At 44.7% G+C, this 27,883-nt stretch overlaps 1 protein-coding gene across 1 annotated transcript; it reads right to left on the bottom strand.

Annotated features, from left to right (window-relative positions):
• Positions 1–823: 823 nt before the first annotated feature.
• On the bottom strand, positions 824–27,883 carry NFKBIE (NFKB inhibitor epsilon). The gene is made up of 7 exons (XM_083434656.1): positions 27,369–27,883; positions 25,835–27,175; positions 6,646–6,748; positions 5,219–5,447; positions 5,022–5,110; positions 3,806–4,054; positions 824–2,683 (listed from the first exon to the last, which is right to left on the bottom strand). Exons 2-7 carry the CDS (start codon positions 26,230–26,232, stop codon positions 2,618–2,620), a joined length of 1,134 nt encoding a protein of 377 aa, XP_083290782.1. The 5' UTR covers positions 26,233–27,175; positions 27,369–27,883; the 3' UTR covers positions 824–2,617.

Here is a 27,883-nt window from a genome sequence, read left to right as displayed (position 1 = left end):
ATTTGTTCCAGATTCTGACAAATGCTGCCTATTTTTCTAAAACACCAAATAATGGAGTATAATGGACATGTTTCCATACACAAAAACATAGTGGTGCTCTTGGCTTTTGATCAATAAGACTTAACTAGGGGAGTTGCCTAATTCCTAGTATCAGCAAGGGAGTTCCTGTTCCTTGGAGCTGGCTATTCAAAAACTAGTGCTGGCCATCCCCTATGGAAATATCCTATTGCAAAAAGACAGACTACCCTTGTCCTACACAGCTGTTAGTACAGTCTGCAAATTCAGACTTCCTCTAAAGAATCCAAATAAAACAGGCTTTGTCAGAAGGAATATTGATCTGATGTTGCAAGAGTGGATACACCAGCCTGGTTTCCCCCCCCCCCCAAAAAAAAACAACCAAGGTGGCCATGAGGATAGTGTAGAAAATTAGCAGAGACATCATTCTGCTTCTCCACATGGTACATATCAGCTTGCAGCATGGCTTTAAAGGCACCACAAGGAGGAGCTGCTAAGAGCAGCCGCAAGGTAATAGCACATTTTGAGTGTCTTCACATTTGAAACATGATTTTTTAAAGCATTCGCTCTTCTTGCACACTTCCCCTTCGACAGTCTAGCAGCCTGCTGCAGTTCTCATGTTGTGACTCTCCTTGCACTGTGGATGAACTGCTGCTGCACCCCTCTTTGCTAGTCCAGCTGAAAAAACTCTCCCATCCCAGATGTAATGAACAGTGATTTTAACTGGAGAAATGTATTACTATGAAGCAACGCATTATTTGTATGGAGGCAGAGGAACACCATGCAACTTGCAACAGCAGCCGATTAATCCAGTTTTAAAAACTTTATTGTGTTGTTTAGACCAAAAAAAAAAAAAAGTTAATAAAAACACAATGAGGGAGTGCAGGAGGAAGAAGAGCTAAGGTCTCAAGCAAATAAGCCAGATATAAAAATCAAGGAGGACTTTGCTGGAAAATATCGCATAAAAGTTGCTGCTGCTTCTAGGTTGGTCTTCTAAAAAACAGGGAAGAAAACCTCTCCTTAAAACATCCCAGCTGATTGCGCCATCCAGGACTTGCCACGTTACAAACAGCCGCTCCCAGGCAGCAAATAGTGGGAGGGAGGGGACTGGGAATTTCCCCAGTTCAGAGTAAAGTTTGCATGTAAGCAACTCCTATTCCTGCCATTTGATGACCCAAATGCTTCTCTACACTTGCTGCAGCTGGTGAGAGGCAGAGTGTATAACCTCTGGGTGGAACACAACAATCATCAAAGGAGCAAATACCACCACGTTACACATGTTACACATACCCCACAATCCTGAGTCCTATCACTCCGCAGGTCATGATTTCCAAACCCAGCTTCGCAGTCTCCTCATGACAGGCTGCATAGGATCACCAAACTCGCCACTTTGAATGCAGAGAGAAACAAGACAATCTGCCTACCCCACTGGCTAAAACGGACAGATCTGTTCCTAAGCAGGAGTACTGTTCAAATACTAAGAATCAGCATGCAGGAAATGTAGCCATGTGCAGCTTCTTCCAGCAGGGACAACAAAAACACAGTTTCTGGCAACTGTTATAACGCTTATGATGAACAAAAGCAGTATACAATATGGGATTCCACAACACTTTATGAAGGGGGGTAGCCCTTGGAATTTCCTTGTTCTCCCTTGCTCCACAGGCAGAATTTCAAGTTGCCGGCACAGCGAGGGAAGTGTGGTGTTTTTAGGATGGCAGTTTAGAGATAAGGCACTTGCTTGTATGGCAGTATTAGCTAGTAAATCTGAAAGAGAACTGAAACAGAATTAGGCTTCTTTGCTTCGAGTCTGGCCTCAAGAACACCAGTTATCTTGAGGCATGAGAGAAAGTCTCATTTTGTCCCCATAAGCTCAGCCTTCAAGTTCCTTCTGGCACGTCACAGAAGCAGGAGGGAGGAACTAAAGAGTTGTCTGTCCACTCTGCTTGCAAGGGTTATCCCTCCATGGGAGGCAACAGGTGGACTAAAGGGAGAGAATGGAACAATTTGTAGTCCTGGATGTTGCAGAATTAGAAGCCTGAGTCAATCCTCAACTGGCCACTGAAGGAAAAGCAGAAGGCCTGAGCAGCAGTAGCTAGATCAGAAAGTAGCTGGTGTGCGGGAAGGAAGCATTTTAAAAACAGAAGTGACTCTGGCGGACTGGAAAGAGAAAACCCCCTATTATAGTTCCATCACAGACTTGAGGTGAATGGCGGGGGCTGGAGGAAGAAGGAAAAATGAGGGCTGACACACCACCTCTGTTGACTGTGCAGTCTTGGAAAAAATAAGTATCCTCCTAGAACTTCTGGTGTCTCCAGTTTTCAACACAGCAGGCAAAGCAAACATAGAATCTGTCTATCTGGACTCTTGTCACTCAGGTAGGCGGCAACTCCATGACGCCATCAAATTAAATACACAAAGAACGATTTTTTTCTCTTGCACCAGCTCCCAAAGTCCTGCGCACTATTGTAAGTGTCTGAAGAAGCACAAAAGGCTCCAATTCTGCAAGAAGGGGAATGATATACCGGTGACCAGCTCTGCTCCTATCAACCTGCAGCAACGGGATACGTCTCCCAATGATGTATTCGTTCACATTTTGCAATGCTCAACTGGAGCACACAACAGGTTTGCCAGAGATCTTCAGGTCATCAAAAGGCAAGAGTGTAAGAATCTGCCAAGGCAAAAGGAGAGGAAATAGTAACATTAGCATTATAAAAGAAAAATAGGAATCTTATTCCTAGCTGTGAGGAGTCCCAACGTAATGCATTGTATCATGTCCTTCCTTGAAGAAGCTTGGGGCGGACCGTAAGGGTTATCCCATTTTATCCTCAGTGTCATCCTGTGACACGTGTTAGGCTAAGATAAGGAATGTCTTACGTCACCCAACGAGATTCATGGTTGAATGGTAACCGCAATACCTCAAGGACTGCCTCTCCCCATATGAACCAACTTTTGTCATGTATCTTTGGCGCCAGGGAAAAACATTCCTCTTCTTCCAGGCCTTCGGCCAACTAAACAATCTATGCCCTTTGAAACTGTGGGAGGTATTATTTTTGTTACTATGCTATGCATTTTTGTGTTTTATATTGTAAACTGCCCTGTGATCCTTGGATGAAGGGTGGTATAGAAATTTAATAAATAGTAATAAATAACTGAATCCCTCTCTCTTAAGCTTTTGTTTTTATTATGTATTTTCTTTCTTTATATTGTGATTTTATGCTATGAACCGCCCTGAGATCTACATGTACAGGGCGGTATACAAATGTTATACAAATGTATACAAATGTTAATAATGATGATGATGATGATGCAGCACCAATACATGAGAAAAAGAGTTGTTGCCTCATCCTGACCTACATGTAGTTCTGTGCTGGCTTACATCCCTCCCCACCTGAGGGAAGGAGTTGCCAAAATTGCTCCACTGCAATGCAGCTGCTGCAGTTCCTTCCACTGAAGAAGCTTCAACAGTGCAATGGCACTGGAGACATAGGAGGTAGGCTTGCCAGTTCAGCAGCTCCTCCCTGCTATATGGCCTTAAGACGATGATGACACCAGACTAATCTGAATTGGAAATAGTCAAATCACAGGTATGGAAGGAGAGGTGCAACTGACAACGGCCAGTTGCGAAACTCCAAACCCTGTTCATAAAGCACCTTCTACTGATGGGCCAAAGCTTGAGAACTATGCCATACAACCTGCACTCCTGGCCTTGCTTCAAGAGCTTGATGGGACTTGTTCAGCTTATTCCTACAAGCCCCTAATCTAGAACAGCCAGACTCAGAAAGGTTCTCACATCATCGTTTTCATCAGCCAGGTCCTGGGCCGTCTCATCCTCCATATTCCGCAGCAAGGTGTCTGCCCCCGATTGGCAGAGGATGGCAGCAATCGCAGCGTCCTTCCTGCCTACTGCCAGGTGCAGTGGGGTGCAACCGTTGTACATCTGGGCATCCACCTGGGCCCCCATTTCAAGGAGGTGCTTCACAGCCATCTCGTCATGGTTCTCCACTGCCATGTGCAGGGGTGTCTTTCCGCTTGTGCCATCCTGGGACCATGAAAGCAGGGTGTCAGATCAGCCACTTCAGTGAGCCTCTGAAACAGAATCTTAAAGGGATGGAACACCCTCTAAACCAGGGACAACAAACCTATGGCCCTCCAGATACTGTTGGACTCAACTCCCATCAGCCTCAGCCAGCATGGTCAATAGTCTGGGATGATGGGAACTAGAGGGACATCTGTAATGTCACAGGTCAGCCAACCCTGTCCTACACTAGCACATTTCAAAGACTCAGAGAAGTGTAGAGTTGAAAGGGATGATGAGGATCATCTAGTCTAACTCCCTGCATTACAGAAATATGCAGCTATCCAGTACGTGGATCAAACCTGCAACCTTGGGATTATCAGCACTACGCTCTAACCAAATGAGCTATCCTGTGGCCAGGATTAGAAACTGGGCCCCGCAGCATAGAGACACACTGTTCCTAAACCTCCTCACAAATGAACATAGGAACAGGCTCAAAACATAACATGGAGTTTAAAATCTTCCTGGGATTTTAAACATTTGGGGGGATTCCAGGAACCTGCACAGATTCAGATGATCTTGGGTAGGGAATCACAAAGGTATGGAACTTATCACTTCCCCTAATCTGTGTCCTGTTCCTGCAGCTGCAACACTGTCCAATGGTTATTCGCTGTTAAAAATTTGCTCTGAATAAATCCAAATTATGTCCTGATAACAGATTTACTTTGCAACTTGTAACAAGTGGTGCAGATCAAGCAGTTCTGCAAGCCTGCGTTTTTGCAAAGCTGCAGCTTGCTAGCTCCTGTTCAGTCACCTCTGCCCACCTTTTGATACTTCGCTAGGCACTTCCTACACGTTTTCAGTATTAATCTCCCCTGCCACAATGGACAAACTTTTTCGCTTTCTGTATCTAATTGCCAGATCTTCTTGCTCGGCCTGATCGCAAAAGTACAGAGCACGTGTGGCTCTGGTGCAGCTGCCCTTGCCATACCTGAACATCGATGTCGGCTCCACTCTTCACCAACAATGCCATCAGATGCAGGTTCCCTTTCAAGGTGCTGATATGTAGGCAAGTCAAGCCTGGAGAAGAAGACATCCCAGGAAGTTGCAACGAGGCAAGTAGCCGAACACTGGCCCCAGTGTGTCACCAGACACACACACCACCCTGAGCAATCTTTACTACCTCACCTTGCCAGTTCTGGAGGTGCAAATCTTGGCGGCTTTTTCTAGCCTCCAAGGTCTTGTTGGAGATGATCCCCTGCAGGAGCAGCTGCACACACTCCAGACTTTGCTGCTCACAGGCCAAATGCAGTGCTGTGTTCCCATTGCGGTCTTGCAGAGCTGTGTTCACTCCTCTCAGGACTAGTGCTTGCACTACTCTGGACTGTTCCAGGTACACGGAGAGGTGAAGCGGGGTCTGTAAATGGGAAACGGAGAAGGTTATTGCAAGAGAGTGACACAGGGGCTAGAGCAGAAAGGTGCAAGAGGCAGGGGCAAAACCGAGACTGGCTGTATGCTGCAATTGCATCACAAAACACACACACAGGATTTAGGAATGGATGTGTAATTTAATATTTCAGTTGAAATCTCAGCTTTCATGGTGGGGGGGATGACACACATATAGTGATCCTTCAAGGGTAAGCTTCATAGAATTGTTAAAATTCATGGGACATCAGTACCCTTTGTATCTCCTCAACAGGATTGGCAGAAGCCAGAAATAAATCAATTAAAAGCAAACAGCTGTGTGAGTTTACTTCATTTATATAGCATGCAGAATGCAGTCTTATCTAGGCCAGAATTTGGATTACTCTGGTTCTTTAGATTTCTTTATAAAAATCTCAGATAGTATACACAACCTTTGGCAAAAATGAGAGGTAGATGCTAAATTAACTTTAAAGCTCGCATGTTCTTTTCCTCAGAAAAAGTGCTCTTATTCAACTGGGGAAGCAGACTTCTGAGCGCTCTGCCGATGCAGATATACATCTAAGTCCACACCCCAAAGATCATTTAGCCCCCAATAACTAATGGGGTCAAATGACTCATCCAGATGAAGGGATGTATTCCTACTCAGGGCACAAGTTGCTGCATGCAACTCGAATTGGACTGAGGCCATTGACAAGAAGAGTAACTAGAATTAGTATTACTCATTTAATGGATTTCTGTAACATCTTTTAATGTGCATCCCCTTCCAAGGTAGGTTATAACAAAAATCTATCACTGAGAAGCAACTGTCACAAATTCTCAAGGAAAACTTCCAAGATGGTCACAATAGCTTAGCTGGTTAGAGCATGGTGCTGATAATGCCAAGGTTACAGGTTCAATCCCCATATGGGAGAACTGCACATTGCAGGGGGTTGGACTAGATGATCCTCAGGGTCCTGTCCAACTCTACAATTCTATGAGTCTATGAAAAAGAAGCATAACAAATCTGCATATGGCTATCCACCAGATCTAGAAAAATGAGGCAAGCAGTAAGTACAGGGGGGGGCGGGGGAATATTATAGCCAGAGACAAATTGCCACAAGCAAGAAGGAATGACCCAAATTCCCGGTTGTTTTCTTTCTTCTAGCTAGACTGGGAAAAATACTGACCTTTCCCCACAGTCTATCACATACCTGGAATAAGTCATTCTGGATCTCTAAAACCTCCACTGGCAATTGGGCAATGAAGCAGAGTGCTATTGCAGGTACACAGTGAATGACTGCCAGGTGTAGCAACCTGAAAGAGAGAAAAGAGATTTTAGTTTGTGGTGCAGGGCCCAAGTCATACCAACCTAGAATCATGAACAACCCACTCCCCTTTAAGCATGTAAAACATTTGGGAAGTTCCTTGCTTGCTCTTTACACTTAGAACAGAAAACAAGCACATGAGTTTACTGGACAACTGATTCAGTTAGACCTCCATGTATATACAGGAGTGACGACTCTTCCTGAACCACTTTATATGCTTACAACTTTTCACAGGGCAATGCACAGTTTTTCCACAGCAACTTCTTGCAATTTGTCAACCACGTATTTTCCTGGTGAACACCGTCATTTGAAGACGAAACATGTGCCTATTGATGCATGGTGGCTGCAGAACTCATTGTGGATTCCTAGCAAAGGTCCCACCAGTTTAATTCAGATTGTCAGTCGTTGACAAGGCAAATACAAGCCTACCAAGAACCAACCCTAGAATCCAAGACCGTTGAACCCAGGAAGACAATAAACTTTGCTCTTGAACCAGGAAACGAGAGAACCTCCATCTCTGGAAGAAAACAAGCAGCAACGAGATCACATACAATGAGAGGTACCAGGGATACGTGCCAAACTCTCCCAATAATCTTTGCATGGCATCTAATCCCAGCGCAACAAGGACTGGAAAGAAATGGAGATGGCTCAACTGAATTCTTCTTCTAATTATATGAAACAGATGAGCATCAATGAAGACTCAAGCTGCACCCATGTTCTTGAATTAAGGGTCAATTCTAACAACCCTCTAAGCACATGACAGCATTTTTAGAATGCTGATTAACTTCTCAAAAAGTGGCAACTGTGATTGAGTGGAAAAAGATGTGGCAACAATAGTATGTAGCACCAGCATTAACACAATTGGCCCAATGAGAGGCAGGCCATGACTGAAGTCAGCAATCCAAGGACTGAGAACAGACTCATGCAGAGACTCACTCCATCCAAAGCAATTCCCGCCCCCCCCCCCAAGCTTCCATATAGCTAGTTCTGCCTACAGTGCAGAGATCACAGCTCAGATGGCTATATCACAGACAGGTTGCACTCATGGCAGAAGTTTCACACTAGGCCTCATCAACTCCTCTCAAGCCTGAAGAGGAGTCTGATGGAAATTCTCAAAAAAAATTCTCCACGCCAGCAGCTCTTATGCAACTCTACCTGTTGAATGTTTCTACCAGAACATAAATTCATGAATCACCTCACAGATTGAGCAGGCCTTAGAGGGTTGCTGCCACCCTGCACTATCCAACTACTCCTAGCTGTTCAAAGGTACAAAGCAGGCACTCCCACTACCCTGAAACTGAAAGTAGGGTTTTGAATGTGTTTGAAAATAAATACGGGATGCATGCACAAAACCTCATTCCAACAAAACGAAGAAGCAACTATTTCAATTAACAAGGCTACTAAATCTATATCGTAATCACATCATTTATACATCCCTCCTTTTTTTTCTTTCCCCCCCTCTAGCGTATAGAAGCTAGGATGCGAGAGATAAACTAAGTTATATAGATCAAGGACAGAAAAGTAGCTTTCTAGTTTCCACTGTTGTGAAGTAATTGTTAAACCTGATACAGTCGTACATTGGTTCTTGAACAGAATGCAATTGACTCCTGGAACCGTTCAAAAACCAAGGTGTGTCTTCTGATTGGCTGCAGGAGCGTCATGTAGCCAACCGGAAACTGCGGAAGCCGCACCAGATGTTCAGCTTCTGAAAACTGTTCGAAAACCAGAACACTCACTTCTGGGTTTCAATCGTTCAGCAGCCGATTTGTTTGGGAGCCCAAGGTGTTTTGAGATCCAAGGTACGACTGTATATTAAACTTGCACTGGATGCTTTTCTAAAAATGATTTAAAGACCAAATGAGACAGTTTTTTTAAAAATCCAGTGATTTCTCTTTTTAAAAAGTGGGTACTCATGCATTGCCCTGCCCACATTCAGAAATAATTCCAGAACAAATGCAACGCATCAAAGTCTACCAGTTTTTTAAAAAAGGGATACACTTTCAGAAATGTCTTCCAGAGGGATTGTCTGCAGCAGCAAACACAGCAAAGCATCAAATGGTACTTTATTATTGCACAAGCTTTCATGGACTTTACGTCTTCAGAATGCTGCCTCCTCAGCCTTGTGTGTGGAAACTCAGGACAACATCTGATGGACTGTAGTCCAGAAAAGCTTATGCTGGGGTGAGAAACTGCAACCCCTCCAGATGCTGGGGCTGAAGTCCAGATGTTCAGATGATGCATTGCAGGGGGTTGGACTAGATGATCCTCAGGGTCCCTTCCAACTCTACAATTCTATGAAACAAGCATTGACAATGTTCAGGGGTGATGGAAGCTGCAGTCCAACATTTGGAGGGCCACAGGTTCCCCGGCCTAGCTTATGCCGTAATAAAGTTTGTTCATCTGTAAAAGGGGTCACAAGACACTGCTTTTGCATAAGCATGGAACTGATCAGCTTACAATGTATTTCCAGTAAGCCAGCCGACCTATTCAAAGTTACCATGTGCTTTAAAACAAGTCTGCAATTAGAGAATCGTTTTTACTGTATTGTCGTGCAGCCCTTCTCGTTTCCAGAGCGTTTAACAAAGGGGATTTCCATAGAGGCAGAGAGAAGGGATATGGGAGGTGGTAGTGACAAGGTCATAGAGAAATCAGGAAATAAGGAGGGGGGAAAGGAAAGGAATCAGGCGCCCATCCAAGGTACCCAAAAGCCATCACAGCAGCCCTGGCTGGGGCTGCCTAGAGGAAGCTGCCCAAGCACCATTTTACGAGGCTTCCATCTGACAAATGGACTCTTAAGCAGAGAGAACGGACGGTCTTTGCTCCCCAAGCCAAGCAGTATGTGGCTGAGGCACAGGCAAGGCCCCAGGGGAAGCCCAAGGTCACATGGGCATGGGGAATTTCCCTGCCCTGCCGGAGATGTGGCCACCCACAGTTGCCTCAGCAACAAGGGGAGGGGAGAGTTGAAGGAGGCTGTGCACAGCTGCTGTTGCCCATAGAGGGCTGAATACACTGTGGGTCCTTCCGAAGATTTCTCTTTGCATTCAGTTACTTTGGTTTTATAAGGCTGCAATTCAGACACAGCCAGGGGGAGTAAGAAAGGTTGCAGCTACAGTATATAGCTTCTAAGTAAAAGATGTTAGAATTGTTCTACAAGCCACCTCACGATTCTTTATTTCATATGCAAAGTTAAATTTACATCGGTGCCAGTTTATTTCTATTTAGAGCACACCAGTAAAATTGCAGGTGACCTATGCACAGGGAGGTTCTCTGGAAATACAGCAACAGAAGAGGGAAGTTGTGTAGAAAAGGGGTAGCACGCAAAGGCAGATACCTAATATTAGTCATACCTGGAACAGATGCAGTGAGATCTGTGGGCATGCAATTTCCATTTATTTCCATGGGTTCATTTCAAGTATGACTTAGCCGGATATCACTCCAAATTTCCATGGATGTACCTCCTCTATTCTAGGATCTTCCACGTCTTATAACACTGTTTTTCATTAATGTTAGCTAAAGTGGCTGACCAGAGTATGCATAGACCCCAAACATCCCACTCTCTGGGCTGATCCACTGACAAGTCGCACCTTCCATGTGGCTTCCTAAGCAAGGCAAAATCGCCCCAGACCTTACTTAAATCAGCTTTGTAATTATAAGACCACAAAAGCCTTTTAAATGGCCCACCTGCCCACACATGTCCATAGTCACTTGATGGTGTGAAACAAAGGTGGGGTAGAAGGAGTTTCTTAAGTTTTACATAAACTTTCCTGGCTAAAACAAATTGCCCAAAAGCAAAGCATTTAAACAAAAAACAAAAAAAACCCCACACAGCTCAGCATTCCCCGCACAATTTGCAACTGGCCTCCATATTCAGACTTTGCAAGACAGTTGGATCTGAGTTATCTAGTCCCTCAGACTTGGTAAACTCCAAATTACAACCACCTTAAACAGGCACCCAGATTAACAGTTCAATAATTGAAGTGCCCAAACTGTTTATTCTTAAAGCAGGATGATATGAAGCACCATAAATACAATTAGGAATACAGTGTAAAATATATGAATGTTCCTGCATTTATTTTTCTTATGACTAAAATCAATGTAAAATGGAGAGGAGGTGTCTGGGGGTTTGGGGGGATGAGGAAGAGGAAGAGGAAGTGACAAAGGCTGAAGCCAGGCAATAGTTTTTGATAGGGGAATCTGGATTGAAGAGAGGCCTCTCTTTCCATGCCATGCATGCCCCACCCCTACCTCTGGCCAAACAGGTCTGACAGGGTTTTGGAACAGTACAAAAACCTTTCAAAACCTGGCTTACCAAAGACAAAAGTGAGATATACTGAACAAGAGAGTATCATTTTAAAAGTAATTTTTTGAGTCTTAAAGGTAAAGGTAAAGGTAAAGGACAGACTCTAGGGTTGTGCGCCCATCTCACTCAAAGAGGCCAGGGGCCAGCGCTGTCCGAAGACACTTCCGGGTCACGTGGCCAGCGTGACATCGCTGCTCTGGCGAGCCAGAGCCGCACACAGAAACGCCGTTTACCTTCCCGCTAGTAAGCGGTCCCTATTTATCTACTTGCACCCGGGGGTGCTTTCGAACTGCTAGGTTGGCAGGCACTGGGACTGAACAGCGGGAGCGCACCCCGCCGCGGGGATTCGAACCGCCAACCTTTCGATCGGCAAGCCCTAGGCGCTGAGGCTTTTACCCACAGCGCCACCTTAAAAACCCTAAAAGTATTGTAGCAGCATGAATTGTAGCAATGAATTGTAGCATAACCTTGCATGGGTAACAGTGCACTTCAGATGCATCTGATGAAGTGGTCTGTAGTCTGTGAAAGTTTATGCCATACTAGCTAGTCTTTAAGGTTCCACAAGACTGTTTTTGCTGGGGCAGACCACCTCAGCTAGCTTCTGGTTTTGGTTCTACGGTTATTTTTAGAACGAATTCCAAAGGGCTAGCTGAGTTGGTCTCTAGAAGGGGACCCAGACACACAGCCTACCCACCCCCTCCAAAAAGCACCCCACACCTGATAATGATAGTAACCTCTGCTCACATGGTACAGAGAGAACTGGAAGAGGTAAGATCCGAATTTGAAGCAGAAAGAACTAAAGAAAGGTTAAATATTCTACAAATGCAGCATTTCATTTCAGTATTACTTGTACAGAAAATGCTGCTCAGAAGCTTTGAGAGTATTATCAATAAAGAGACAGCAAAAATTAGCAAGAGAAGTTACAGTGATGGTTTGGAATCAGACAGGACCTAAAGTCAACTGCACTAGAATCTTCTCAATCAAGCATCAGCCGAAACACTCTGCTAGATGGTACCTGTGCCTGAGCGATCTCAAACTGGAAACCAGCAAAAGACTCCATTGAAATTTGCTTCCACAAACTATGTCCTGTTTGGTGCCAGATTACGAATGTTTCATTCGCTCTTGTTTCCAAGGATCTATCGTTACGTGTGTGTGTGTGTGTGTGTGTGTGTGTGTGTTTATCCTTGCAGATCTTTTACATTTTGACTTTGTGTGGCTTGAAGTTTATCTTTCTTGCTTCCTAACAAGTATGTAGCAGATAAGAACTCTCAGGAACAGGGACTTTCCAACAAGGCAATCCAGGCTGAACTTTAACCATTGCTGCTTTTATCTGACAGACTGCACAGAATTCTCTGGGGCTATTTTAACCAAGCCACTTTCCCCAAGAATTCCTCACAACAGCCAGCAAGGACAGCCAAATTCCCATTCTAGGGGGAGGCTGGGCTACCATCACAAAATACCAAAGCATCAGTATCTGCTTCAATAACACTAAACTGAAAGATTTATCCAAAAGTTTGCTTTACTGTCTGGATCCAAATGTAATCTGTCCAGAACGGAAGGGCACTTCCACACCATCTGGCCCCAAGTTATTCAAGCAATGTATGAAAACAAAAACCCTTGCCATTGCACCTGTATCAATAGGTCCCCATTTCTTCATACTTTATAGCAGAAGCGGGGGTGGGACCCAAGCACATGGGTATATTATCAATTCCTTTAGTGCAGAAACCTGTCCAGCTTTGCCTCTGTAATTCTACAAGATGCCCATTGGTTTGGACAAAGCAGCAGCTGCTGCTTATCTGCAACAGAGGACATGGAGTCTGTGCTATAGAATGAAGGGGTAGAATGGCATATATCACTTCAGACTACAGACTAACAATAATATTGTTCAGTTAAAAACCTTGCACATAGAAAAATCAATACAACAGGGAGTGAGCTAAGCAAGAATCTCTCACCCCAGTGTGCTAAACTTTATTAGCAAGCAGGTTTGTTTTGCAATACATAATCACTGAAATAGGGTACCCTTTGGCTTGAAATAGCATGGCCCTGTCTACTACCTCATTTTTCTATGAGGGGAGAACAAACCTGAAAGCACGCTTGCGCGCTCTCTCTCTCTCTCTCTCTCTCTCACACACACACACACATTAAATAACAACCTGTCAGCTACAAGCTACTTCAAATACAGTGGTACCTCGGTTTATGAACTTCATCCATTCCGGAAGTCCGTTCTTAAACCAAAACTGTTCTTAAACCAAGGCGCGCTTTCCCTAATGAGGCCTCCCACCACCGGTGCCCTTTCACCATTCAGTTTCCGTTCTTAGACCGAGGTAAAGTTTGTAGCCCGAGGTAAACTTCTGTAACCCGAATTGTTCGTAAACAGGGCTGTTCTTAAACCGAGGTACCTTAGAAGTGAATGGACCACCAATATCAACTTGCAAAACACAAGCAAGTCAACACAGAAAATGGAATAGCGATACACCATGGGAAGCGTCACTTTTTCCAATTTCCTCCTTCAGCTCTATGTACTTTTCAATGTGTATGGGGGAGACATAACCCTTCACTCCACCTTGTGACAAAGCGAGTCATAAGCAGGGGGGCTCAGAGGCTTTGTGGGTCTTCAAGGACACTGTTGCCAACCCAGCCTTAGAGAGGGGCTTCCCTCCTTCACTTTTTTTGTCCTTCTGCAAACCTAGTGGGGGTTCCCCCAAGCCTTCTACTATCTCCCTTATGAGCTCGGTTGGTACTATTTAGGCTGCAGAAGGGTCCATACTGATCTCTGAACTTTGTGACTGGGAGGAATGGTGTTTCTAGTCCCTACTGTCTGCAACAGCTGGCAGAATATCAAAGCTTGTTTGGGAGCAGGGAGGAGGAAATAGGGAGTTTGCAGGATCCCCCATGGTCAGGAATGTGGCTTGAGAATGAGAGCATACACAGCCCTGAGCGTGATTCATGGAAGGACGGTGTCTACCTAGTCACAGTGAGACTAATGTGCACTTACAATAGAGGAGGAGTGGGGATATTTCAGTGTCAATGTGGGAAGTCCCTGATCATGAGGCAAGAAGGGGTGGGGGAGGGGAAGCTTCAGCTGCTGTTTACTTGGCCTGGATTTTATACAGTTCCCTCCCCACCTCACAGAACTATGCTAGGGAATAGCCCTATTTTCAGGCCCAGGCTTTAAAGCTTTAATTATCCTCTCCCAAATGTGCTGCAGTTACTAGAGAAAAGCACACAGAGGAGGAGCCCAGTTCTAATATTGGAGCCTGTTTATTTATTGTGCAAGAGCTACTTGCGCCGTTTCGTCCCTTCTTCCCAACCCCTCAGCTCAGCCTAGCAGTACACAACCCAGCTCTGACAGGGTAAAAAGGCAAATATAAACAAAACACACGAAGCACTTTGGCATTATCACCTCAGTAGCTCTCCTGCATCCTTTCTGTAAACGAGGTGCAATACTACCACTGTAATATTATGGATGGGAAACTGTGGCCCAGAGTACCATCAGCTGAATATATATTATTAGACTGGGACCAGGCCTTCCTGCATAACAAGGTCCATGCATTCCTTTGGGTCCCTACCTGTGCCTTTTAGCAAACCTCTAACACACAACACTCAGCCTGGATAGCTCAGTTGGCTAGAGTGTGCTGCTGACAATGCCGAGGTTGCAAGTTTGATTCCCATATGGAACAGCTGCATATCCCTGCATTGCAGGGGGTTGGACTACATGATCCTCAGGGTCCCTTCCAACTCTACAATTCTATGTCACTATTCACAGCTCAGAGCGACAAAGAAGATGCCTTTAAAACAGCTTCCCTGTGCTTCCCATTGAACCGTGTATGGTACAGCAGAGGACTCTGGGGGCAAAACTGGTCATTCCTTCTCCAAGCCAGTCAGGGGCTGATGGGAGATCAATAGAAGGTCTGGGAATTAAAAGAACTGATTCAGGACCTATGTCCTCACTCTGTTTATAACCCAAGAAGCTACCACTTACCAAATCAGATTATCACAATATTGCATGTCTTCCCCTGGAGTAAGCTTCAGGTTTGTGGGATCTACTTATTTTGTTCGCTTTAGTGTTAAAATAAAAACTTCCAAGAGCCACCAGCTTTGTACAAAAGGCATGCACTTAGGGAATGCTGAGCCCAGGAATTTGCTTTGGGGAGCAGAAGTGAAGAGAACACAGTCTGCTCACACAAAAAACCATTCCTGCTTACCCCAAGTGTTTTTTTATTCCAGCACTATCATTTTAGGGTGCGGAGTCATTTTGTTGCTGCAGTTGAGAATCAGAAATCCTTGCTGATCTACTGCAAATCACCCAGAGATTTGCCTTCTACTTACCCCAAAACACCCCCAGGGTCTCGGGTAGAGGAGTAGCCTTTTCTCATCTTCTGAACTTTCTACGTGGGAATGCCAGGGACCTTCTGCATCCAACCCATATGCTCCACTGCTAAGTGACAGTCCCTCCTCAAATAAGGTCTGCTTTGTTGACTTAAGAGCATACGTTACAAACTTTTATAATAAGCAACAGAAACTGAATACAAGGAATGACACTATTCATCCATTACCACTTCGCTCTGGTGCTCCCCCCCCCTTAGGAAGTAAGATGGGAAATGCATGCAACTGAACCATTTATCCAATAATAGCTATGAAAGGGAAGGAAAAAAGGGGGCTAAGAAACCGAAACAAATATAAACACTGTTGATACCAAGAAGCCAATAGACTCTCCAGGAAAATAAAAGAGGGGAATTCCACACTTGTCCAGTGCATATTTTTTTAACTGTCTTAACTGACCTCTTTTACCAAGAAAAACTGTCCGACAGTAACCTTTTTATAATACTGTGGTATCTATACACATCTCTCTCTCTCTCTCCCCTAATCAACACTTTCCTCCCTGCTATTCCAGTTTCTCAGCCTCCTTGCAGTATTATATACCTGGCTAATTAACTGTGTCTGGTGGCCTGATGTTACCAAGGTGGCAGCTGTAGATTTTAGAGCATGGGTATCCTAAAGGTGAGGAACGGGAGTTGCTCTTGCCCACAGGGACAAAGACCTGTTTTGGAAATATGCACTTTTCCTAAAAATGTACAAACACCAAACTGAGCTATTTCAACCCTCTCTATTTCAAACCTCTTTGGATTTCCATAACTGCTCCCGCCAACCCTTTTCATATTGTGGAATTTTCCCATCAGTTTCAGGAAACAAAAATCACATGAGAGACTCCTGCAGGAAGGACTATAAAGGATAAATACATACAGGGACATTTGTGAAGAGTGCCCTGGGCCTTTCAACACTGACGGGGGAAATCTATGAACAGAAGCCCTTCCTTACAAAGAGGAAGCCAAAGGCAACACCAGGGAAAATATAATGTCACAGACTTCAGAGGCTTTTCAGTATTAAGACTGAAGCCACATCTTGTCTGCTGCTCTTTTTTTAAAGGAAGACCCATCTGGGATCATAGGTGAAAGCCTTCTTGTGCAATAAGCTCACATTGCTATGTAATTTAAGATGCACAGAGGTTAACTGAACTAAAAGTGCACACACCAAATCTACAAAGGCAGCAAATTCAAAATTGAGGAATTTTGTGATAGTGTTGGGTCTCACTCAGTGGAATACATCCTAAAAGCTTCCAGGGGCACTAGCTACTAATCCAAGCTAAACAAAGTATTAGACAGTACAATTTTCCTCATTTAAGGAAAATTGGGATTGGCACCATATAAGCAATAGGGAGTCTTCAGCACACAGGCAGAAGATGTAGTTTTTCCTAAGTCATACTCATTTGTCTATCACCTGTGGTCTTATGATGCGTGTGACAGATAAACCTGAAGGGTGAAACTGAACAGAAATCATTCTTCTTTTCCACCCTCAGGTAGAGCTCAGTGCTTGTCAAATTTGGCGCCTTTATCTGTTGCCCTGCACAACAGAGCCTAATAGTGCACTCCCAATCTTTCCTTTGCAAACAAGTTCCTGCTCTCTCTTTAGGAAATAAAGAAAGCTTTAAGTTCCTGAACAAAGTACAAGATATAAGAAGCTTTTATGTTTAAAATGATAGGATAAAAATGCAACTGATTTTAAAAATAATCATCATGATTTAATCATCTTTCCTTTGCAGATGACTATGGCCAATTGGGCTTCTTCCAATCAATGGCAAGTCCAATCACTGGAAAGGGAATGGCAAATGGGCACATCTGCATATGAGGAAGAGCTAAAGTATTTGGATACAAGTCCTGCCAAGATTCCTCATTCACTCAGGTACCTTTTTCTACACAGGAAACAAGAGTGAAAGATGGTGACTTTCCCCAAGACTGACAAACTGGATCAGTGCCAGAGGTAGTACATAAATCTAGGCTTCCCAAGGTCTATCCAGGTAACTCAAAACTGCTGTGTAGCTAGATAGCTGGAGAATTCACAGAATCCTTAACATTATGCATCCCTACATGTTATTACTTGCCCCAGCATCTTACCTTGCATACATGCCAATTAGACTGGCACATTTTGGCTGGGCAATGTTCCCATGAACTAGTGCCTCACTGGCATCGATTCATTTCCCAGATGCTTGGGAATGCCAGGTTGCTGAATGGTAACAGTTGTTAATGTTTGCTTTCTTCTATAGCAAGCCAAGGAGGTACTTGCAACAGAAGAATGCAAAATTGCTCCACCACAACCTGCTGGTCTAGTGGAAATAATGAAAAGTCATGATAGTTTATTCCACTGGCAGGAGGGCAGGGGGCACTAATAAAACTTTGTCACAGAAGTGACTGGGGGAAGGGAGAGATTGCATGTTCTAGCAAGTGCTGTCTTTGTAATAAAAACATTTCTAGATAGCAGAACAAATTGCCCTTGGTCTCGGCTTATTTTTTAAAATCCCGAACAGTTTAAGCCCTGGACATATTTGAGACCCACACCTAGAACTCCACCTATGAGATGCCAGCACTCAAAATACCTCATGTAATCTGGAATTCCCGTCTACCTGGAGTTAAGCGAGTGATCATTCATTTGCTGTAGCAGATTCTACCATGGAAGCTTGCTCTTCCCAACCCTCCATTACTCTCCATTCCTCCCTTCTCACCATTACAAACTGCTAGAAAATATTTCCTAGGCCTGGTCTACACATTAACAGAATAAGGTGGAAGTAAGATGGTAGAATGGAATGTTTCGCTTCTGGCTGCAAATGGGAACCATAAATTTGAACCCTTCTGTATGGGAAAATCCCATGCAAAATAGAAAATTAACAAATCAGGGAAAGCACCTTCCTCCCTGTGCAAAGATGGTTAAATTGCAAAGTGTCCCGCACCTGTACTGACTGTACCATTACAGGTTTCTACTGCCTGTATAGATCAGGCTTCATTTAAGTGCATTTTAGAGATGTCATGATTAGTTTTCAGTCAGTATCTTCTCTTCCCTTCTAAAATGTGTGCTTTAATATTTTATGGCACTGTTGGAATTACAGTGGTACCTCGGGTTACAGACGCTTCAGGTTACAGACTCCGCTAACCGAGAAACAGTACCTCGGGTTAAGAACTTTGCTCCAGGATGAGAACAGAAATTGTGCGGTGGCAACAGGAAGCTCCATTAGCTAAAGTAGTACCTCAGTTTAAGAACAGTTTCAGGTTAAGAACGGACCTCCAGAATGAATTAAGTTCTTAACCTGAGGTACCACTGTAGTAAGTTATGTTTTGTAAAGCAAACTGAGTATGAGTTGCCAATGGTGCTAAAAAAATAAGACTTGGATGGGCAGTAACATCTGATATCCACAGACGTCAGCTTCTGTGCATTGAGAACTCGGCGCATGCTCCTTCCAGCTCAACTTCTAAAATTCATGGGTGACAGAAATGAAGCATGAATGCCCAATGTAATTTCCATTTAATTTAGTACTGTCAGTTCCAATGTGTACACACCCTGAAGCCAAAAATTGAGTCAACACATTTAAAAATCTAAAAAAGAACAGTCATCATGAAATTCTTCACCTTGTGGTTTTTGAGCCATTTGTGTAAGTGATATCAGCCATGGTACTAGAAGCATCTTTGGAATGAAAGCATAGATTCAGAATCTCCCATTCACAGGACATGCACACTCACTGTGGACTAGAAGATGAGACTCAAGATATCGGAATGAAACATTAGCCCTTGCAAAGTCTTATTAGACTATTCAGTCTGTATTACTGCGATTCTTACACAATGGGAGTTTGGATCCTCTTCTTCTAAAGCATCCAAGAAGATTTCTGGAAGTTTTCATCTTAAGAGAGTCCCTCTGCTTTAACATCTCCTTGCATAAATTAGATATTCATTACAAGTTTCCCCATTCCACTCCCTCCTCCAATCACAGAAGAGCTAGACACTTGCATTAAGAATACTTGCTCAGCCTCCTGCATAGGCAATGAGCTAATTCAACTGTGCAAGAACTTATGGGGGTGGGGGAATTCTTATGTCTCTCCATCCCTTCATGCATTAAAAGCATGTGCAAGGGGGTTGTGCTGCCCACCCTAATCAATACACACGCTTGGCAGTTTCGCTTGTACTTGCACATGGCCTCTTCCGAGATCTGCATAAGGCTCCTCCACACGAGAGCATATCCAGATTGGCCCAAGAGTCTCTTCACACAAAGGCAGCACAGGGGGCATGGCAGGTGGCAGAAGAGCTGGGCTAGCCAGCACAACTCCTTCATGCATGCATTCCATTTGGAAGAGGGAAAATGTAAACTTCCTTTATGTCTCTCATATATGCTAAGCCTCCAGCTGTCACCTGGTCTATGCCAAGTGCCTTCTAACTGCACCTATTACAAAACTCAGCATCTTTTTTTTCCACTGAAAGATTACAAATTCTAAAACAACCCAACATCTGCATGGTAATCATTTCCAGTTGCACCACGTAAGACTAATTTAGGATTATGCTGGAGAAGCATCGAGAATTCTTTGAAGATAATAACAATTCTCTCAAATCTAAACACGTCACAGGGGAGCAAATCTCTTTTCTATATTTTATTATAAAATTTTATTAATTTTATTCCATATTACATCACAATGCAAATATACCAAAGCCTTTACCACATCACCCCATCCCCACATATATTTATCATTTAAATCCTCAATCAAACATAATATCCTTTTGTCCCTCCCCCCGCTTCCCTCCGCCCCCACTCGATCTCCTCTACATTCTGAGATTACATTTATCTTTGCATTCTACAGACTTCTCAATTTATCTATGTATTCTTATTGTCCTTCCTTACTAACTTACATTCACTCAAATACTTTACATTTCTAATCTAGGCATATTAGCATATCTTTTTTTGAGCAATATTTTTCCATATCTTCATCAAAACATTTCCACTCCTTTTTAAATTTTTGATTCAATTGAATTCTTGTAATAGCTGTTAGGTTTTGCCAAAGCCAAGTATTCATTTAATTTACAAATCCAATCCTCCCTTGAAGGTAGAGTTTGTGATTTCCATTTAGCAGCAATCACTACTCTAGCTGCTGTGCTTGCATATAAGAAGATTCTACCCCCCCCCCCGTACCTCTTCCCCTATCAATCCAAGGAGATGTATCTCTGTTTTTTTAATTATTGATATTTTCAGCATCTTCTTTAATTCTTCATGTATTACTGTCCAGAATTTCTTAATTTCCTCACACCTCCACCACATATGTATTGTTGTTCCTATTTCTTTACCACATCTCCAACAAAGGTTAGATTTCAATTTATATATCTTTGCCAACTTAGCTGGTATTGGATACCACCTGTGGAAAATCTTAACAAAATTTTCTTTATGTCTGAGGCGGTAAATCAAATATCTTCTTGCCAGAGTTTTGGGGAGCAGGTCTCTTAACTGATGCTTCAGCAGTGCTACCGGTAGCTTGTTATCGGTTGATTAGGCCTGCCTTGGTTCTTATTTATTTATTTATACTTCATAAAGTTTATATGCTGCTTGAGTGTAGGAAAACCTCAGAGCAGTTTACAAAAGATAAAACAGTAAAAAAATAAATCCCAGAAAAAATCCCAACCATACTTTAAAACATACAAAAGTTAAAATACTAAAACAAACTAAAATCACCACATCTTTCCACGCTTGTCTAAACCAGAATGTTTTTTTGCAGGTGCCGAAACAGTTAAGACCAATTACCATAAGATCCTTCTTTTTGAGGATGCACATATATGGGATAGCTCAGCTGGTACTGCATGAGACTCTTAATCTCAGGGTTGTTGGTTTGAGCCCCACATTGGACAAAAGATTGCTGCATTGCAGAGGGTTGGACTAGATGAACCTTGGGGTCCCTTCCAACTCTATGATTCTGTTGCAGCAGGCACCTCTTAGAAGAGGAATTTCCTCCTGTGTGAAAGTGGAGGGCATGCATGCTATCTGCAAGATTTTTGTAAGTACTCATACTAAAAACAACGTAATTTTAAAAATAAAGTGCATTGCACAAATTATTCTGAGATGCCTCTTTGGTTGATTAACACAGCAGCTTTGATTAAGCCAATCTAGATCAGTAAAAGGCTACAGTTCTACTGCACAAAGCTATTGTCCTCCTTTGTTCAAGGCTAAATTTGAGCATCCCACAAGAGCCACATGTACCAGGCCAGGCAGGAAAGCCTAAGCAGTTTTTTAAACTATCGCTTACCTACAGGCACCACCACATGAAGAGCAAACATCCCCAACCCAACCCCTATCAGGACAAGCTTTAAATATACTCAATGACCTTCCAAGTCTCTGTTCTACAAACCTCAGTCTAGAAGTCACCAACACGTGATTTCCCAACAGTCAGTAGAGAGTATGGTACTTAACCACATGCCACAGTTAGGCTTCCCTGCCGTCGCCTACTCCCACTAGAGACCACATGCATATTCGGTCCTACCAAAATAGATACAACTGTTTCCATACAGTAAAAAAAAAGATAGTTGTCATCTCATTGCCACTCAGGTTGGGGAATCCTGTGCCTCACTAGACCAAGCAGCTACAAGGCAAAACAAAATGGCAGCCACACACAAATGAAATTGGTCAGTATTCCACTGCCAGATTAGAAGACTTCCTCACAGTGGAATTTCATTCCCTATCAGTGGGGACTAGAGGTCACCATTATCTTTTTCACAGCAGTCTTTCTTCTCACACTGTGTAACTAAGCATCCTCTAGCAATAGGGAGTGGGGAACCTTAGGCACTCCAGACTCTGTTAAGAATACAATTCTCATCATCTTTGACCATGGGTCATGCTGGCTTTGGCTGACAGGAGTTGTAACCCAACAACTTGTGGGAGGGCCGCAGGTTTCCCATCCTGGTCTCGTGGACGTCTCACCTTGAATCATGAGGATCTTCACTGCCTTGCACTTGCAAACAGAACTCTCCATGTATTAAGAGTCCTATCCAACACAAAAAGGGTTCTGTGCTGAACAAAAAAGAATGGAACCATTATCCTGCTTCAAGAATGTCTGGAGTAAGATTTTGAAGGTCTCAAGTTTTAGCCACTTAAAAGGAGTTTTAACTAGCTTTAGTAAACCACCAACATCCACTGGGATGGCCTGGACTACAGCAGGAATATATGTAAACCGCTTCAAGACTGATTCAATAGTTTCATTTCTAGGAAATGTGGATGAAATGGGCCCAGAAAACCCTCCAAGAATTCTGGATTCAGGAAAAAGAATAAGGTTGCCATATGTCCAGAATTTTCCGGACATACCTGGAATACTCCAGTCAGAAGCAGTGTTTGGGTGGAAATCGTCAAAATGACTTGGAAAATCCGGACGTGTGGCAACCCATGTCAGCAGTGTCAACAACTTTGTGTCCGGATTTTCACTTGTTGAAATATGGCAACCCTATACAAAGATCCATTTAAGTCCCCTTTGCGGGTCCTACTGTGGAATGTACTACAATTGCAGAATTCAGAACACCTAAACAAAGAGGGATCGAGGAGAGAAGAAGAAAGAATGGGTGTGTGACTGGAGAGCAAACGTGTAGAAAAACTTGGAGAACAGCATGAAGACCTGGTTAAAATAAAGTAGCATAGGAGGGAAGGGGGGAGGAATTAACAAACAAAAAACGCAAGAGAGTAGCTACGTGTTGAATTTGAAGCTGAACAAATGCACATACTCCACTGAAAAGTGCTGTACAGGAGGAATAGGAAAATTCTATTCCATGATGGACAATTCACACATAGAAGACATCACTTGATGTCCCTGTGTAAACCAACACTGAGCATGTTATTTTTGGTACAACAGACCAACATAGCTCCAACAAACACACATGCAATTTGGAATGATTAAAAAACACCAATCCAATTTAGAACCATCTCCATTCTCACTATGGCAGCTGTTAAAAAACAACAACAGGAAGCAGAAATCTGAAGCCACAAACTTCTGTTCTTTCATCACTAGAACTGTTATAAGGAAGTGATATTGTTCAGTGGAGATTGCTGAGAAATTGTGAATAAAGTAATTCCCACTCTGCCACTTAGGATGCTCTCAGCCAAAGGGAACATTGTTGGCCAGCTATTGCCCAGAGTGGCTGGGCAACCCAGTCAGATAGGAGGGGGGAATAAATAATAAAATTACTACTGTTGTTCTTCTTTTGAGTAAAACAAAGCAACAAGTTCAAATAGATCATTCCATATGGCATCAGGTGTTGGCACTGCCTTGACTCCTGGAGGGGACACCTCTCACTGCTTCTACCCAAGCCTCCAAACTAGGAGAGGCATGGAAGCACTTGCAAAATAAGATGCATCTTCTTGTTTCCCCATCCCCACTACAAACAATTGATTAGGTTAGAGCCTTTTCCCACCATCTAATTTCAAACTTAGCATTTCCCCCCTCCATAGCTATAGACTTATCTAGGAGGTAGGAGAACCAATCAACAATAACCAGGCAAGATGGCAGGAGGCCTATGTTTGAAAACTGCAGGTTCCTGACAAACGCAGAGCTGGAGGCGGAAGTGATTTAATGGTGTGGAGGAGAGCGGAAAGGTGGAGTTGAACTCTTCCCCCATGCCCAGACTTTCTCCCTGGTAGGGCATACTTTTCATGTCACGTCCAAAGGCAAAAGCAACACAGGGAGGTAGAAAGGTGACTTGAGAGAAAAAGGATGCATGGATGAGGGTTCAGCAGCTACTGCGCCACCGCAGCCACTGATTCTACACCAAGCTGTCCCCCATGCTGCCATTTTAATGTGTTCAGCACACAGGTCACACTGCCATAGTGTCTATAGTTAGCCCAGCCATGCCGGAGTGGAAACTGGAAACATCCAGAAGGCTGGAAAAAGCAGAAACGGCTCATCTCATCAGAGACGCAGGATCAGGAGGAAGTTAGGAGGCCACAGACGGTGTATTAGTTATGGTAAACCAACAGCAGAGAGCCAAGCTTATTACTTCCTGCTTGATATGAAACCCCCACTCTCCAAATGTACAGGATTACATTTTACCCGCACAAAGCCCCCAAGAGCGAACCTAAAAGCTCTGGAAAAGCATGCCTCAGATCAGAGCCCCAAGAGAAACTAGCACTACTACATCACAGAAGTCATGTGGGCTTGAGATGTTTGCCTTTCACACTACTAAGTCATCAAACTTGCCTCTACTCTACAAAGGCGGCTATAAAAAGCATAAATGGCTTAGAGGTCATGGAAAACTTAATGGGTGCCCCAATTTCACCACTTCTTTTTTTAAAGGCAAGAACAACTTGCTTAGAAGCAGACTCCCAGCAAGCAACCCCATGCTAGGTTGGTTGTGCAATTGGAAATGTGAACTATTACTTCCCAAAACTCCATGGATCTTTCAGCCAGAGAACCAAGGTGATATGAGGGGGCTGGATTTGGAATCAACACCTTTTAGAGTGCCTTGGCAACTCATTCTGAGCTCATCCTGCTCTTTCCACATGCCTACTCCACAGGTTTGTTGTGCAGATGAAGCCATAAAAGATAGGGGATCATCGCACCAATGATCACAGCAGAGTTTGTATGTTCAATCTATTTTCCAATGAATGAATAAGGAACGGAGCAACTCCCATAGAAAAATAAAACTGATACTAAAACTGCTGCCAAACAGGTTTGCAGAAGTTTGTGAGGGAAGGAACAGAAAGAGGTGCCAAAATAACCCCCCTCCTCCCAACATCCATTCAACCCCAACTATGTCCCACATTACATTTAAGGAATTTCAGAGAAACCTTTGCCAACTGCCTGCATCATATACTTATTGACAAAACATGCTTTTTGACATTTTTTGAAGCCATACAGCTGCGTGTGAAGGGCTACCCCATATCTGCAGACAAGAAGGTCCCATATAAACAATGGGCTGCTTTTATTTCAGATGGCACTTTTTAGGCTGCGTCTAGACAGAGGCCGAATACTGCAAACTGGACGTTTACACCACGATTTTGTCCAGAAACGGAATGTATTGGCAGGTGAGAAGGATGAGAGAAATATGGTACATTATTTTGATTGCATAAACCCTACATGTAAGCTGCAAAAAAAACCCCAAACCAAACTTGTATGCATGAAGATCAGCGATACCACAACACCCTTGTGTCGGGAAGCACCCTTAAGGTGTTCCTTGAGTTTGGAAATGTTGACTGATCTAGTAACGTCACCCCTCCACCCACACGCGACTCCCTCTAGTAGTTTCCCCGTATTCCCCAGAGTGCAGAAAGCACGCGCGCAGGTGTCTTGCCTCCGTGTGCACGCGCTCGTTCGCACTTTGTTTGATGTTCAGCAGACGCCCCCACTCGCCCAACCTGCCCCACCCGCGCGCCGACTTTCAAGTCTCCTGTCTCCCACGGACTGAAACAAGCACGTGAGAACGAGCTGGGGCCACTCACGTGTCTCCGTCCTCCGAGACGAAAGCGAACGTCTCCAGCAGCAGCTGCTGCCGGACCCTTTCGGCCTCTTCCTCCTCTTCCTCTTCGCCAGGGTGCCGAGGGGTCTCTCCCAGCCCCGCCAAAGACTCGACGAGCGAGGAAGAGCCGTAGCTGGAATCGAGCCGCTCGTCCGGCTCCGACGCCGAGCTCTCCTTGCCTGCGGCCGCGTCCGGGAAATCGGCAGCCTTGTCCGAGCGGACCCCTCGGGCTGCCGGCGACCGGGGCTCGCCTTCGGGCAGCTGGCCCTGCAGGGAGCGGATGGAGCCGAGGCCGGAGTCGCACTGCCCTTCTTCCAGGTAGACGCCGCCTTCCACCTGCACGTCCTTCTTGCCATCGCAGCAGCTCCGGGTTTCCGACATGGTGGCGGCGGCGGCGGCGGCGCAGGCAGCAGGAGGGGCGTCGAGGCGCGAGGCAAAGCGGAGCTCGGGGCCCTGGCGGCGCCTAAAGGCTGGAGCAGAGCCGCGTCCCAGGAAACCCCGGCGGGAGGAAGCGCGGAGGGCGCATAGCCGAGCAGGAGAGGGCGATGCGGCGCGCGTGAAAGAGCCGCGGGGCCAGCAGCCCCAACGCTTAACCAGCCTGACTCCGCCCACCTCCGCCGGAGCCAAGCCCGCCTCCCAGGGAACGGGCGCCGCCTAGCGGCAAGACGGCGAACATGAATACACCCTCCACACGCCCCGACGTGCACACAGCCAAGCGACGCACACGTGTCCGCGCATGTACGTGTGAAAGGAGCCCTGGGTAGACTTTGCATCGCCCGCATACGAAAGCAACGCCGAAGCCCCTATTCGGGATTTTGAACCCACGGACACTAGAAACGTGGAAGGAATAAGAGATCGCGCAAGCTAGGGTCGCACATTGTCCCACTCCTGTTTGCCGGGTTTTCTGTATCAGTTTGAAGGAGGGGGCTATGCAAATGAATGGGACCTTATTATGCGGGAAGAATCAGGGTATCTAGATGCGAAAGAGGACTAACTTCTTGCACCTTTAGTAGCTTGGATTGAGTCAGACCAACGGTCTATCTAGCTGAGTATTGTTTCTACATTTGACTGGCGGCGGCTGTCTAAGGTCTCAGGCAAGGGGCTCCCCAGCCCTACTTGGTGATGCTGGGGATTGAACTCAGGACGTTCTGCGTGCAAAGGAGATGCTCTAGTCTAGCGCTGAGCTTAGGCCTTCTGTTGCTACAGCAGGTGCAGTGTGCTATGCTAAACTCACCTTTTCTGCACAACTATCAGAGCTGCAGGAGCCCCGTCCCGTTTTGTACCTGATCACCTTAGAAAGGAGAGGATTAATTGGGGTTTCCACCTTCAATGGAGGGATGCGGGTGGCGCTGTGGTCTAAACCACAGAGCCTAGGACTTGCCGATCAGAAGGTCGGTGGTTCGAATCCCCACGACGGGCTCCCTTGGCCAATAAAGCTAGATGAGCACCACAACCCCAGATTCGGTCATGACTGGACCTAATGGTCAGGGGTCCCTTTACCCTTTGCCTCTATCTACCTTCAATGGAGTGAGACAGCCATTGGTGGGGTGGGGTTGCTTGACCCCTTCCTTGGAATCCTAAATAAATCCTATTTATTTTGAAGCACACAGGCACACTCACAGCCAGCTAGTCTCAAATTGAGGCGGACTTCCAGACTCCAACTTTGCCTTTTTCTCAAGGAGAGCCTTCCTGGGCCAGCAGACAGCTCAGCTGGACTCTGCTGGTTCTGATCAAATGCTGCTGCTTCTGTACAAGATGCAAGAATAGGAAACCCTGGAAATGCAATGATAATATAAACAAAGGAGTTGTGTTCCCTTTTTGTGTTTAGGTGAGGAGCCTGGGGGTGCTGCTATATCCAGATCTGCTTTTTTGACGGGCAGGTAGTGAGGGTGGCCAAGAATAGAAACCAAAAGTGCCGGCAGGGTTCTCTGGAAATGAAAACCCAGTTCTTGGAAATCAGAGGAAGAGAGTGGTATTCAACTAAGTTTTGCTGAAAGTAGACACATTGAAATGGATTAACATGGCTAAGGTA

Source organism: Podarcis tiliguerta, assembly GCF_965153285.1.
Source record: "Podarcis tiliguerta genome assembly, chromosome: 3".
In the NCBI taxonomy this organism is placed as follows: domain Eukaryota; kingdom Metazoa; phylum Chordata; class Lepidosauria; order Squamata; family Lacertidae; genus Podarcis; species Podarcis tiliguerta.
The sequence above is the reverse complement of the archived record's forward strand: the minus strand, read 5'-3'. Positions and strand labels throughout refer to the sequence as shown.

Coding starts and splice junctions, on each gene's coding strand:
- NFKBIE (XM_083434656.1), bottom strand. CDS start 26,232: ATGTCGGAAACCCGGAGCTGCTGCGATGGCAAGAAGGACGTGCAGGTG. Junction 5,448..6,645: donor TCCAGAATGACTTATTCCAG/GTATGTGATAGA, acceptor TCCCATTTACAG/ACCCCGCTTCACCTCTCCGT. Junction 5,111..5,218: donor GCACCTCCAGAACTGGCAAG/GTGAGGTAGTAA, acceptor CTTCTTCTCCAG/GCTTGACTTGCCTACATATC.